This window comes from Oncorhynchus clarkii, chromosome 13 (assembly GCF_045791955.1).
Source record: "Oncorhynchus clarkii lewisi isolate Uvic-CL-2024 chromosome 13, UVic_Ocla_1.0, whole genome shotgun sequence".
Lineage (NCBI taxonomy): Eukaryota > Metazoa > Chordata > Actinopteri > Salmoniformes > Salmonidae > Oncorhynchus > Oncorhynchus clarkii.
This window is the reverse complement of record NC_092159.1, coordinates 64,476,564-64,490,029: the sequence shown is the minus strand read 5'-3', so window position 1 is coordinate 64,490,029 and position 13,466 is coordinate 64,476,564. Positions and strand designations below refer to the sequence as shown.

The following is a 13,466-nucleotide window of genomic DNA, read 5'->3' as shown; positions in this document are numbered from 1 at the left end:
CAGAGTAATATAGACCCACAACTACCTCTAGGTCACTCTAGCTCAGTCTGTTGACAGCAGAGTAATATAGACCCACAACTACCTCTAGGTTAGTCTAGAGTAGCATTAATTTACATCTCGATAGTGCTTTTCGTCCTCCTCCTACACGTTTTCACTCTAGAGAATGTATATCTGATATGAAAAGATGGTATTTTCACTCTAGAGAATGTATATCTGATATGAAAAGATGGCATTTTCACTCTAGAGAATGTATATCTGATATGAAAAGATGGTATTTTCACTCTAGAGAATGTATATCTGATATGAAAAGATGGTATTTTCACTCTAGAGAATGTATATCTGATATTAAAAGATGGTATTTTCACTCTAGAGAATGTATATCTGATATGAAAGATGGTATTTTCACTCTAGAGAATGTATATCTGATATGAAAAGATGGTATTTTCACTCTAGAGAATGTATATCTGATATGAAAAGATGGTATTTTCACTCTAGAATACATATCTAATCAGATGGTATATATTGTGTGTGTGTCCATAATGGTGCACTATTCTGTATATAGTCCACTACATCGGGAACTGGTTGCTATTTGGGATCCATCCCAGGTCGTAGAAACTCTTCAATAAACACCTGGGGGGTGGATGGGGTGGACGGGAGGACTGGAGGGACAGGAGGGGAGGGACGGGAGGACGGGGGGAGGGACGGGAGGACGGGGGGAGGGACGGGAGGACGGGGGGAGGGACGGGAGGACGGGGGGACGGGGGGACGGGAGGGGAGGGACGGGAGGGGAGGGACGGGAGGGGAGGGACGGGAGGGGAGGGACGGGAGGACGGGAGGACGGGGGGAGGGGAGGGACAAACCAAATAAAGACCTGGGAGGGACGGGAGGACGGGGGGAGGGGAGGGACAAACCAAATAAAGACCTGGGAGGGACGGGAGGACGGGGGGAGGGGAGGGACAAACCAAATAAAGACCTGGGAGGGACGGGAGGACGGGGGGAGGGGAGGGACAAACCAAATAAAGACCTGGGAGGGACGGGAGGACGGGGGGAGGACGGGGGACGGGGGGACGGGAGGAGGGGAGGGACAAACCAAGGTTTAGCAATTACATCCTTTTATTTTTTTTAAACACACACAAACAATAGTTATAAGCATCATTCAAGTAAACCGACTGGTCCAAGCAAACAGCCTCTGTTTTAGCAGAGTCTAAAAAAAACAAAATATATATTTATTTTATACATCAGCCTTTAAATTCATTAAATTATTTCAAATCCTCAGCAAAAAAAACTAAACAAAACATCCCCCCTTAGATAAAGAGTTGAACTAGAGTGAACAGCAGAGCAGAGCGGTTCAAGTCCTCTTTACTATCTACACTACGGGGTGTCCCGGCACAAACGACACCCACGTCCCCTACGTATAGGGCCCCTATATAGGGAATAGGTGTTTGGAATACAGGCTGTGTGATGCCTCTCTTGAGGACCTTACAGTTCACTGACAGGAGGGAAGAAAAACCAAGTCTCTTTCCTCCGAAAAATGGCACCCGAATTCCCCTCTTAGTACACTAGGCTTGTCCTTAAGTCGTGCACTAGTTAGGGAATAAGGTTTAGGGGCCACGAGCCTTGGGCTGAAACGTGTCGAAAACGCTTCACAACGAAAACGTCTCATAAGGCTACGCTAGCCATTTGGTCTTCTCCTCTTCTCTCCTCCACCTCCTCTTCTTCTTCTCTCTCATTGTCCTCTTTCTCCTTGTTCTTCTTCTTGTGTTTGTGTTTCAGTCCCGTGATCTCTCCCTCCTCAGAGTCCAGGCTCCCCTGTCTCCTCTGCTTTCTATCCTTCTTCTTCTTCTTCTTCTTCTGTTTCTTCTTCTCTTTTCTATCTTTCTTCTTCTTGTCTTTCTTGTTGCCCAGGCTACCGACAGAGCTGGCGCTGCTGCTACGACTTCTGCCGCTCTCTCCCTCCACCGCTCTCTCTCCCTCCACTCTCTCTCCCTCCACCGCTCTCTCTCCCTCCACTCTCTCTCCCTCCACCGCTCTCTCTCCCTCCACCGCTCTCTCTCCCTCCACCGCTCTCTCTCCTTCCTCCTCCCCCTCTGAGATCTCTCCCTCGCTGTAGTCAGGTTCGAAGGCCTCATCAGTCTCTCTGACCAGGTCAGGAGGAGTTCTGGAAGAAGGAACCGAGGGAGGAGGTCTGGAAGAAGGGACCGGGGGAGGAGTTCTGGAAGAAGGGACCGAGGGAGGAGGTCTGGAAGAAGGGACCGAGGGAGGAGATCTGGAAGAAGGGACCGAGGGAGGAGGTCTGGAAGAAGGGACCGAGGGAGGAGGTCTGGAAGAAGGGGCCGAGGGAGGGGGTCTGACTTTAGGGTTCTCCCTCCCTCTCTCCTTCTCCCTACTCACCCCTCTCTCTCTCTCCTTCTCCCTACCCACCCCTCTCTCTCTCTCCTTCTCCCTATCGACCCCTCTCTCTCTCTCCTCCCTATCCACCCCTCTCTCTCTCTCCTTCTCCCTATCGACCCCTCTCTCTCTCTCCTTCTCCCTATCCACCCCTCTCTCTCTCTCCTTCTCCCTATCCACCCCTCTCTCTCTCTCCTTCTCCCTATCGACCCCTCTCTCTCTCTCCTTCTCCCTATCGACCCCTCTCTCTCTCTCCTTCTCCCTATCGACCCCTCTCTCTCTCTCCTTCTCCCTATCGACCCCTCTCTCTCTCTCCTTCTCCCTATCGACCCCTCTCTCTCTCTCCTTCTCCCTATCGACCCCTCTCTCTCTCTCCTTCTCCCCATCGACCCCTCTCTCTCTCTCCTTCTCCCTATTGACCTCTTTATCTCCCTCCTCATCTCTCTCCTTCTCCATCTTCTCCCTCATCTTTTGCATCTGCCTCTCTCTCTCTTTCTTTCTCTCTCTCTCTCTGACAGCTCGGGGCACCCCTGCCCTGTTGTCAGTCCTGGGGGGCTGTAGGAGTGAGGCTGGGTGTTGGTGGGGCTTTCCACCACTCATCTCCTTCTCTAGGTTTCCTAGGCTGGCCTGTTGGCTCTGTCTCCCCGCTGAGGAGCGCTCCACTCTGGGCTCTTCTCCCTCAGCCTTCCCCCTCCCGGGCTGGTTCTCCACGGAGATGGAGACCTGAGGAGAGGGGTATCTGTCCTGCGTCGTGTCCCTGCCAGGGCTGCTTTCGCTAGGTCCGGTGGGCTCAGAGCTTCCCTGAGATCTCTGGGTGCTGGAGGAGGAGGGGTCCGATGGGGGTGGGGCTCTCTTGGAGACGGGAGAGGCACTGCCTAGCTCTCTGTGGTCTTTGTGTTTGGGGTCGAGGCGGTCTCTGTGTTCTCTGGTGGTCTCCTGGTCGTCTAGTGGTCTACGGTCAGTAGAGTTGGTGTTACGGTCAACGGTGGAGGAGTTCTGGTCGTTGTGGTCTTTATGTTTGTGGTCTCTGTGCTCCCTGGCTCTGGGGTCAGAGGTCGCTTTGTGGTCCCTGGAAGAAGAAAAAGGTTTACGATCTCGTGAGTAAGAGTGTGAGGAGGAAGAGGAGCTCTTTTCGCTGCTGTGGTCGCTCCCTCTCTCCCCAGTCCTCTCTCCTCCTCTCTCTCGCTCCGGCCGCTGAGAGGAGCTCTTCTCACTGATGTGGTTGCTCCCTCTCTCCACAGTCCTCTCTCCTTCTCTCTCTCTCCTCTCTCGCTCCGGCCGCTGAGAGGAGCTCTTCTCACTGATGTGGTCGCTCCCTCTCTCCCCAGTCCTCTCTCCTCCTCTCTCTCTCCTCTCTCGCTCCGGCCGCTGAGAGGAGCTCTTCTCACTGATGTGGTCGCTCCCTCTCTCCCCAGTCCTCTCTCCTCCTCTCTCTCTTCTCTCTCGCTCCGGCCGCTGAGAGGAGCTCTTCTCACTGATGTGGTCGATCCCTCTCTCCCCAGTCCTCTCTCCTTCTCTCTCTCTCCTCTCCGGCCGCTGAGAGGAAGAGGAAGAGGGAATCTTTCTCGGTCTGTCCATATCTTTGTCAGAAGCACGGCTGTGTTCCCTCTCTCTTTCTCTCTCTTTCGCCCGCTCTCTGTCCCGTTCGTTATCCCTTTCCCTCTCCTGCTCCTTTTCCTTTAACTGATCTCTCTTTCTCTCCGTCTCTCCGTCTTTCTCAGAAGGGTCTCCGGAGTGTTTTCCACCCTGCAGGCCGTCTTCTCTGTCTCTGCCACTAGAGGGGGACATAGTTATCTCTGGCTTGGGAAAGGTACAGTCCCTCTCTTTCCTTCGCACTGCCTCCGTCTCCGTCGTCACGGTGATGTGGGGTCCAGGGGGGAAAGGCAGGGAGGGGGTGAGCAGGGGGCGGAGTTTAACCCTGACCCCTCCTCCTTCCTCTTCCTCTGATTCGTAGTCCTCCTTCTCCCACTTGGAGCGAGGGACCTGGACGAGGAGAGAAGAGAACACGTCTGAGCTGTGTCTCCTGTATGAGTACTATCTAGTCTAACAGGTGTAGAGCTGTGTGTCTCTGACCTGTATGAGTACTATCTAGTCTAACAGGTGTAGAGCTGTGTGTCTCTGACCTGTATGAGTACTATCTAGTCTAACAGGTGTAGAGCTGTGTGTCTCTGACCTGTATGAGTACTATCTAGTCGAACAGGTGTAGAGCTGTGTGTCTCTGACCTGTATGAGTACTATCTAGTCTAACAGGTGTAGAGCTGTGTGTCTCCTGTATGAGTACTATCTAGTCTAACAGGTGTAGAGCTGTGTCTCCTGTATGAGTACTATCTAGTCTAACAGGTGTAGAGCTGTGTGTCTCCTGTATGAGTACTATCTAGTCGAACAGGTGTAGAGCTGTGTGTCTCCTGTATGAGTACTATCTAGTCTAACAGGTGTAGAGCTGTGTGTCTCTGACCTGTATGAGTACTATCTAGTCGAACAGGTGTAGAGCTGTGTGTCTCCTGTATGAGTACTATCTAGTCTAACAGGTGTAGAGCTGTGTGTCTCATGTATGAGTACTATTTAGTCTAACAGGTGTAGAGCTGTGTGTCTCTGACCTGTATGAGTACTCTAGTCGAACAGGTGTATAGCTGTGTGTCTCATGTATGAGTACTATCTAGTCTAACAGGTGTAGAGCTGTGTGTCTCCTGTATGAGTACTATCTAGTCTAACAGGTGTATAGCTGTGTGTCTCATGTATGAGTACTATCTAGTCTAACAGGTGTAGAGCTGTGTGTCTCCTGTATGAGTACTATCTAGTCTAACAGGTGTAGAGCTGTGTGTCTCATGTATGAGTACTATTTATTCTAACAGGTGTAGAGCTGTGTGTCTCTGACCTGTATGAGTACTATCTAGTCTAACAGGTGTATAGCTGTGTGTCTCATGTATGAGTACTATCTAGTCTAACAGGTGTAGAGCTGTGTGTCTCCTGTATGAGTACTATCTAGTCTAACAGGTGTAGAGCTGTGTGTCTCATGTATGAGTACTATTTATTCTAACAGGTGTAGAGCTGTGTGTCTCTGACCTTTGTTAGTACTATCTAGTCTAACAGGTGTAGAGCTGTGTGTCTCATGTATGAGTACTATTTAGTCTAACAGGTGTAAAGCTGTGTGTCTCTGACCTGTATGAGTACTATCTAGTCTAACAGGTGTAGAGCTGTGTGTCTCCTGTATGAGTACTATCTAGTCTAACAGGTGTAGAGCTGTGTGTCTCCTGTATGAGTACTATCTAGTCTAACAGGTGTAGAGCTGTGTCTCCTGTATGAGTACTATCTAGTCTAGCAGGTGTAGAGCTGTGTGTCTCTGACCTGTATGAGTACTATCTAGTCTAACAGGTGTAGAGCTGTGTGTCACCTGTATGAGTACTATATGACCGTCAGCAGGTGCCGAGCTGTCATTGGTGTATTCCTCCAGTGTTTTAACGACAGTCTTCCTCTGCTCTGCTCTGCCCTCTGATCCATCGCCACACACAGGACTACTGCCCCCTGGGGGACTGGTGGTGTAATACACAACAACACATAGTTAATATAGACACCTCCTCCTCCTCCACCTCACAGGACTACTGCCCCCTGGGGGACTGGTGGTGTAATACACAACAAAACATAGTTAATATAGACACCTCCTCCTCCTCCTCCACCTCCTCCTCCTCCTCACAGGACTACTGCCCCCTGGGGGACTGGTGGTGTAATACACAACAACACATAGTTAATATAGACACCTCCTCCTCCTCCACGCAGGACTACTGCCCCCTGGGGGACTGGTGGTGTAATACACAACAACACATAGTTAATATAGACACCTCCTCCTCCTCCACGCAGGACTACTGCCCCCTGGGGGACTGGTGATGTAATACACAACAACACATAGTTAATATAGACACCTCCTCCTCCTCCACACAGGACTACTGCCCCCTGGGGGACTGGTGGTGTAATACACAACAACACATAGTTAATATAGACACCTCCTCCTCCTCCACGCAGGACTACTGCCCCCTGGGGGACTGGTGGTGTAATACACAACAACACATAGTTAATATAGACACCTCCTCCTCTTCCTCCTCCTCCTCACATGACTACTGCCCCCTGGGGGACTGGTGGTGTAATACACAACAACACATAGCTAATATAGACACCTCCTCCTCCTCACAGGACTACTGCCCCCTGGGGGACTGGTGGTGTAATACACAACAACACATAGTTAATATAGACACCTCCTCCTCCTCCTCCATCTCCTCCTCCTCCTCACAGGACTACTGCCCCCTGGGGGACTGGTGGTGTAATACACAACAACACATAGTTAATATAGACACCTCCTCCTCCTCCTCCTCCTCCATCTCCTCCTCACAGGACTACTGCCCCCTGGGGGACTGGTGGTGTAATACACAACAACACATAGTTAATATAGACACCTCCTCCTCCTCACAGGACTACTGCCCCCTGGGGGATTGGTGATGTAATACACAACAACACATAGTTAATATAGACACCTCCTCCTCCTCACAGGACTACTGCCCCCTGGGGGATTGGTGATGTAATACACAACAACACATAGTTAATATAGACACCTCCTCCTCCTCCTCCTCACAGGACTACTGCCCCTGGGGGACTGGTGATGTAATACACAACACATAGTTAATATAGATACCTCCTCCTCCACCACACAGGACTACTGCCCCCTGGGGGATTGGGTAGGACTGTATCATGTGTTATGACTTGACATTGTCCCTGTTATCCCAGAGAGACTTCCTGTCAACCCAGAGAGACTTCCTGCTATCCCAGAGAGACTTCCTGTCAACCCAGAGAGACTTCCTGTTATCCCAGAGAGACTTCCTGTCAACCCACTCAGGTTTCCACTCGTTACTACTAGACTAAATAATCAGTTTTCCACACAGCCAGTCTCACCTGGTGTAGTCCACGGTGGTTCCCGGTCCGTCGGACACTGGGACCTTACGGTTCCTCTTGGCTTTGCTCCTCTCCACGCTTCCCTTGATATAGCTGCTCTGATTGGCTGCCTCTGTTCCGGCCACGCCCGCAAGCTTGCCGGTCCTCCTCCCTTCTTCTCTGTTGGTCTTAATCTTCCTCTGAGGTTCTCCTCCTTTCGTCCCGCTCTCCATCAGAGGCCTTACGGAAGCCCTCTCCCTCTCCTCCTCGACGTCACGTTTGAGGTTGCAGGGTTGTACGGTCTCGGTGAGCTCCACTCCGGGTGATTTGATTCGGGGCACCTCCATCTCCTTATCAGACATACTCCTCTCCTCCTTTCTCGTCTTCCTCTTCTCCTCCTCCTCCTCCTTCCTCCTCCTCCTCCTCTTCTCAGACTTGGTGTCTGGAGCTTTGCCAGGGTCTCTCTCCTGTTCTCTACCCACCCTGATGTCAGCCTCTCTCCTGGGCTTGTCCTCTCTCCCTGAGCCCCTGTCCTGCCGAAACCCTGGATCTCTCTTCCCTCTCTGCTCCTCCTTGGCTGGTCTGGAATGGTCCAGGTCGGTTCTGAACGGTTTAAACTGATCCGGGCCGGTTCTAACCGGTTTAAACTGGTCTGGGTCGGTTCTAACTGTGTTGAACTGGTCTGGGTCGGTTCTGACAGGTTTAAACTGGTCTGGGTCGGTTCTGACAGGTTTAAACTGGTCTGGGTCGGTTCTGACAGGTTTAAACTGGTCTGGGTCAGTTCTGACAGGTTTAAACTGGTCTGGGTCAGTTCTGACAGGTTTAAACTGGTCTGGGTCAGTTCTGACAGGTTTGAATGAGTCTGGGTTGATTCTGACTGTGTCAAGCTGGTCTGCGTGGGGTTTAGGAGGAGGTAGTTTGGGAGCTGATGCTAGGGGCGCAGGGTGTTGGAGTTCCATCTCTCTCTGGAGGGAGGTGCAAGAGTCTGGTTGGAAGGGAATAGATTCATCTTTGACCCGTTTGGCTGACGGTTCTGTTAGAGAAGTCTTCTGGTAGGCTAAACCGTCTGTACCGGTCTGGTCCCGGTCTGCACCGATCTGGTCCCGGTCTGCACCGATCTGGTCCCGGTATGCACCGATCTGGTCCCGGTATGTACCGGTCTGGTCCCGGTATGTACCGGTCTGGTCCCGGTCTGTCTCTCTAACGGTCTTCCATCTCTTGGACGATGAGTCTTTCCTCGCTACGCTGGAGTCCGGTCCGCGTTTATAAACTCTGTCACTCTTTCTCCTCACTTCCTCCTCCTTACTGTCCCTGGTCCACCTATCAGCTTTGTCCGGGACTGAGTCTGAGGCGTCGCTGTCTATTGGCTCGTCCCGTACTGGGGTGGAGTCGTCATGGCTTGACGAACCAACGGGAGTACTCCCGGTTCTCTTCTTCTTCTCCTCCTTCTCTTCTTTCCGAGCGTCGTCCGTAGAGTCAGAAGCACTGAAGGACTCCCCTCCCCCTCTCCCCTGCTCAGTCTTCCTCTTCTTCCTCTTCCTGTGCTTCTGCTCTTTCAGGTCGGAGGTCACAGTGACCGCGGGAGAGGCGACGCTCGACGACGGATCTCTGTCACCCTTTGCGACCTTCAGTGGCGTCTGATGATCCTGATTGGCTGACCGGGACAGCGGCAGAGTTCCAAACTGCTCAGCACACTTCTCCTGGTAAGTCATTGGCTGGTTCCTGCCCCTGGGGGAGGGGTGTGAGGGGGGAGGGGGAAAGCCCTCACCTCGCCTCCTCCCTCGACTGAAGGGGGAGGATCCACGGTCCAGGCGGTGTCGGGGGGAGGGGTAGAAGTCTGAGGGTGGAGGAGGGTTGTAGGGGTCTCTGTCTCGTCCGGCTGGGGGTGCCACAGGGGCGGGGGCGAAACCAAGGGGGGGTCGGCCCCTGTAGGCGGGGGGGTTATTGGGAGGAGGGTTGTGGGAGTTGTAGTTTTTGAAGTATTTCTCATACCATTCTCTGTACTCCTTCTCCCACTCCCGGTACCTCTCCCTCTCGTACGGGTCTTTGTGCTCTGGACCCCGTTCGTACACTGCCGGCTCCCAATCCCTCTCCCGGGTCCGGCCCGGGTACTTCCTCTCACCCTCCGGTGGCGCTCCAGCAGCGGCAGGCTTCCGGGAGCTTGGGGGTGGAGGAGTGTGGGTCCGGTACCCCCCTTGGCCAGGTGATCTAGAGCGCGACCGGTAACCTCGTCCCCGTCCTCTCCCCCGTCCCGCCCCTCCACCGTCCCTGAAAGGCGGCGGCGAGCGTGATCGGCGGTAGCCACGGGAACGGGAGCGGTAGCCGCGAGGTCGTCCGTGGCGGCGGGAGTACGGAGAGGAGCGGGAGTAAGACCTGGAACGGGATCTGGAACGGGATCTGGAACGGGATCTGGATCGACTGGAGGAACGGGAGTACGAACGAGAACGGGAACGGGATTTGGAGTAGGATGAGCTACTGTAGGACGACCTAGACCTGGAGACAGAGAGAGAGACAGAGAGACAGAGACAGAGACAGAGACAGAGAGAGAGAGAGACAGGAATAAGAGTCTCCTCTCCTTCTGTATTATATGAGTATTATACCTGGAATAAGAGTCTCCTCTCCTTCTGTATTATACGAGTATTATACCTGGAATAAGAGAGTCTCCTGTCCTTCTGTATTATATGAGTATTATACCTGGAATAAGAGCGTCGTCTCGCCTTCTGGATCTTTCTGTACTCTACCTGGAATAAGAGAGTCTCCTCTCCTTCTGTATTATACGAGTATTATACCTGGAATAAGAGAGTCTCCTGTCCTTCTGTATTATATGAGTATTATACCTGGAATAAGAGCGTCGTCTCGCCTTCTGGATCTTTCTGTACTCTACCTGGAATAAGAGAGTCTCCTGTCCTTCTGTATTATATGAGTATTATACCTGGAATAAGAGAGTCTCCTCTCCTTCTGTATCGTTCTGTATTATACCTGGAATAAGAGTCTCCTCTCCTTCTGTATTATATGAGTATTATACCTGGAATAAGAGAGTCTCCTCTCCTTCTGTATCGTTCTGTATTATACCTGGAATAAGAGTCTCCTCTCCTTCTGTATTATATGAGTATTATACCTGGAATAAGAGTCTCCTCTCCTTCTGTATTATATGAGTATTATACCTGGAATAAGAGTCTCCTCTCCTTCTGTATTATACGAGTATTATACCTGGAATAAGAGCGTTGTCTCTCCTTCTGGATCTTTCTGTACTCTACCTGGAATAAGAGAGTCTCCTCTCCTTCTGTATTATATGAGCATTATACCTGGAATAAGAGTCTCTCCTCTCCTTCTGTATTATATGAGTATTATACCTGGAATAAGAGCGTCATCTCTACTTCTGGATCTTTCTGTACTCTACCTGGAATAAGAGAGTCTCCTCTCCTTCTGGATCTTTCTGTACTCTACCTGGAATAAGAGCGTCTCCTCTCCTTCTGGATCTTTCTGTACTCCAGCAGCTCCTTGGCAAAGTCGTTGGTGAACTCATCCAGCTTGGACTTTTCCCGGTTACCGTAGCGACAGTCGGAGCTGGGGGACGACAGGAAGAGGGAGAGGAAGATATTTGGACAATGGTAGAAGTAAGACGAGAAAAGCAATACAGCAAAAAGTTCAACAAGGTTTTCCATCGTAGTTTAAATGATAAGCTAAGAGGCGGATCGAAACAGACTTGGCCTGAGACTTTAGTTCAGTGGGCTAACAGTCAGAGCAGCACGCTGGCACGAGACCCAGTCGCTCACACAATACATATTAGCAGAGAAGAATGACATCACACACAGGTGTCAAAACTCAACTCCTCAGTCAGTCCATCAGAACGACAGTCAGAATAACAGTCAGTCCATCAGAGCAACAGTCAGAATGAGACAGTCCTGACCTGACAGATCAGTCAGTCCATCAGAACATAGGAAGACTACCCACTCAACAGTCAGAATGACAGTCACTTCATCAGAACGACAGTCAGAATGACAGTCAGTCCATCAGAACAGAGGAAGTCTACCTAGTCAACAGTCAGAATGACAGTCAGTCCATCAGAATGACAGTAAGTTCATCAGAACAGTCTATCAGAACAACAGTGATAATGACAGTCAGTCCATCAGAATGACAGTCATTCTATCAGAACAACAGTTAGAATGAGTCAGTCCGTCAGAATGACAGTCAGTCCATCAGAACAGAGGACATCTACCCACTCAACAGTCAGAATGACAGTCAGTCCATCAGAACGACAGTCAGTCCATCAGAACAACAGTCAGAATGACAGTCGGTCCATCAGAACAACAGTCGGAATGACAGTCAGTTTATCAGAACAACAGTCAGAATGACAGTCTGTCCATCAGAACAACAGTCAGAATGACAGTCAGTCCATCAGAACAACAGTCAGTCCATCAGAACAACAGTCAGAATGATAGTCGGTCCATTAGACCAACAGTCTGAATGACAGTCAGTCCATCAGAACAACAGTCAGTCTATCAGAACAACAGTCAGAATGACAGTCAGTTTATCAGAACAACAGTCAGACTGACAGTCAGTCCATCAGAACAACAGTCAGAATGACAGTCAGTCCATCAGAACAACAGTCAGAATGACAGTCAGTCCATCAGAACAACAGTCAGTCTATCAGAACAACAGTCAGTCTATCAGAACAACCGTCAGAATGACAGTCAGTCCATCAGAACAACAGTCAGAATGACGGTGAGTCCATCAGAACAACAGTCAGAATGACGTCAGTCCATCAGAACAACAGTCAGAATGACAGTCAGAACGACAGTCAGTCCATCAGAACAACAGTCAGAATGACAGTCAGTCCATCAGAACAACAGTCAGAATGACAGTCAGTCCATCAGAAAAACAGTCAGTCTATCAGAACAACAGTCAGTCCATCAGAACAACAGTCAGTCCATCAGAACAACTGTCAGTCTATCAGAACAACAGTCAGTCTATCAGAACAACAGTCAGTCTATCAGAACAACAGTCAGTCTATCAGAACAACAGTCAGTCTATCAGAACAACTGTCAGAATGACGGTCAGTCCATCAGAACAACAGTCAGAATGACAGTCAGAATGACAGTCAGTCCATCAGAACAACAGTCAGAATGACAGTCAGAATGACAGTCAGAATGACAGTCAGTCTACTCACTTATCCTTCAGCCTCTTCTGTTGTCTGTAGAACTCATCCTTGGACAGGAAGGAAGAGGAGGGGATTGGCTTCCCGGTGAGGGGGGGCTGGGTGTTGGGGGGCGCCCAGGGGGGGTTGGTGACTCCTGGGGTAGGGGGGTATCCAGGAGGGGGCAGGGAGTAGCTGGAGGGGGGCTGTTGCCCCGGGGGGAAGTGGGGAGGGGGGTAGTGGGGGGGTATGACACCTGGGGGATGGGGAAGAGGAGAGGAGAAAATGGAGGGAGGGTTGTAGAGAAGGGGTGGCACGTTGGTGGGCGGAGGCTGGGAGGGAGGGGCGCGGTCGCTATGGTTCCTGCCACGACCGGAGGGGCTGGAGAGAGAGAGAGAGAGACAGGAACAGGACGTGACATGACTAGTCAGGTGAGTCAAATGTTAAAACTTCATAACATAGGCAAAAGATCACTGAGCCAGTCAGTAAACACACAGAGAGAGATAAACACACACACCTGTACCTGTCCCAATGGGCTGGTCCTTCAGAAAGTCTGGGAGGAGGACCTGTTTTAGGAGGACAACAGCACCATTAAATACTACAGGAGAAGGTCTCTGGGGGGGGGGGGGGGGGGGGTAGTGGAGGGGGGTACTGGGGGGAGGAGGACCTGTTTTAGGAGGACAACAGCACCATTAAATACTACAGTGTGAGTTGGAGGAGAAGGTCTCTGAGGGGTGGGGGGGGTAGTGGAGGGGGGGTTACCTGTCCTCTGCAGGGAGTGACTGTCAGACTGGGGTTGGCTCATCACTGGAACATGGTATTCCTATAGACAACAACACACAGACACTCTAGTAGCAACAACAATGTAACGTCTGATAATACACACCTGATCTATTTGGAAGGTGTGTGTGGGGTGTGTGTGTGTGTGTGTTCACCTTGGTCATGGGGGCAGTGGCTAGAGGGGGGTCGGCTGAGACCACCACAGACTGAACTCCTCCACTCTCTGGCTCTCTGGAAAAAGACA

General features: G+C 51.1%; 1 protein-coding gene across 1 annotated transcript in view; it reads right to left on the bottom strand.

The window, feature by feature from the left end:
- Positions 1-1,339: 1,339 nt before the first annotated feature.
- The window catches only part of LOC139365257 (E3 ubiquitin-protein ligase RBBP6-like), a 35,960-nt gene continuing 23,833 nt past the window's right edge, over positions 1,340-13,466 (bottom strand). The window contains exons 10-18 of the mRNA XM_071102763.1: positions 13,378-13,453; positions 13,205-13,265; positions 12,960-13,008; positions 12,476-12,823; positions 10,753-10,872; positions 7,327-9,798; positions 5,780-5,918; positions 2,026-4,371; positions 1,340-1,977 (exon numbers count right to left, since the gene is read on the bottom strand). Of these exons, the coding sequence (XP_070958864.1) occupies positions 1,660-1,977; positions 2,026-4,371; positions 5,780-5,918; positions 7,327-9,798; positions 10,753-10,872; positions 12,476-12,823; positions 12,960-13,008; positions 13,205-13,265; positions 13,378-13,453 (5,929 nt within the window). The 3' untranslated portion in view covers positions 1,340-1,659. The remainder of the gene's footprint in view (positions 1,978-2,025; positions 4,372-5,779; positions 5,919-7,326; positions 9,799-10,752; positions 10,873-12,475; positions 12,824-12,959; positions 13,009-13,204; positions 13,266-13,377; positions 13,454-13,466) is intronic.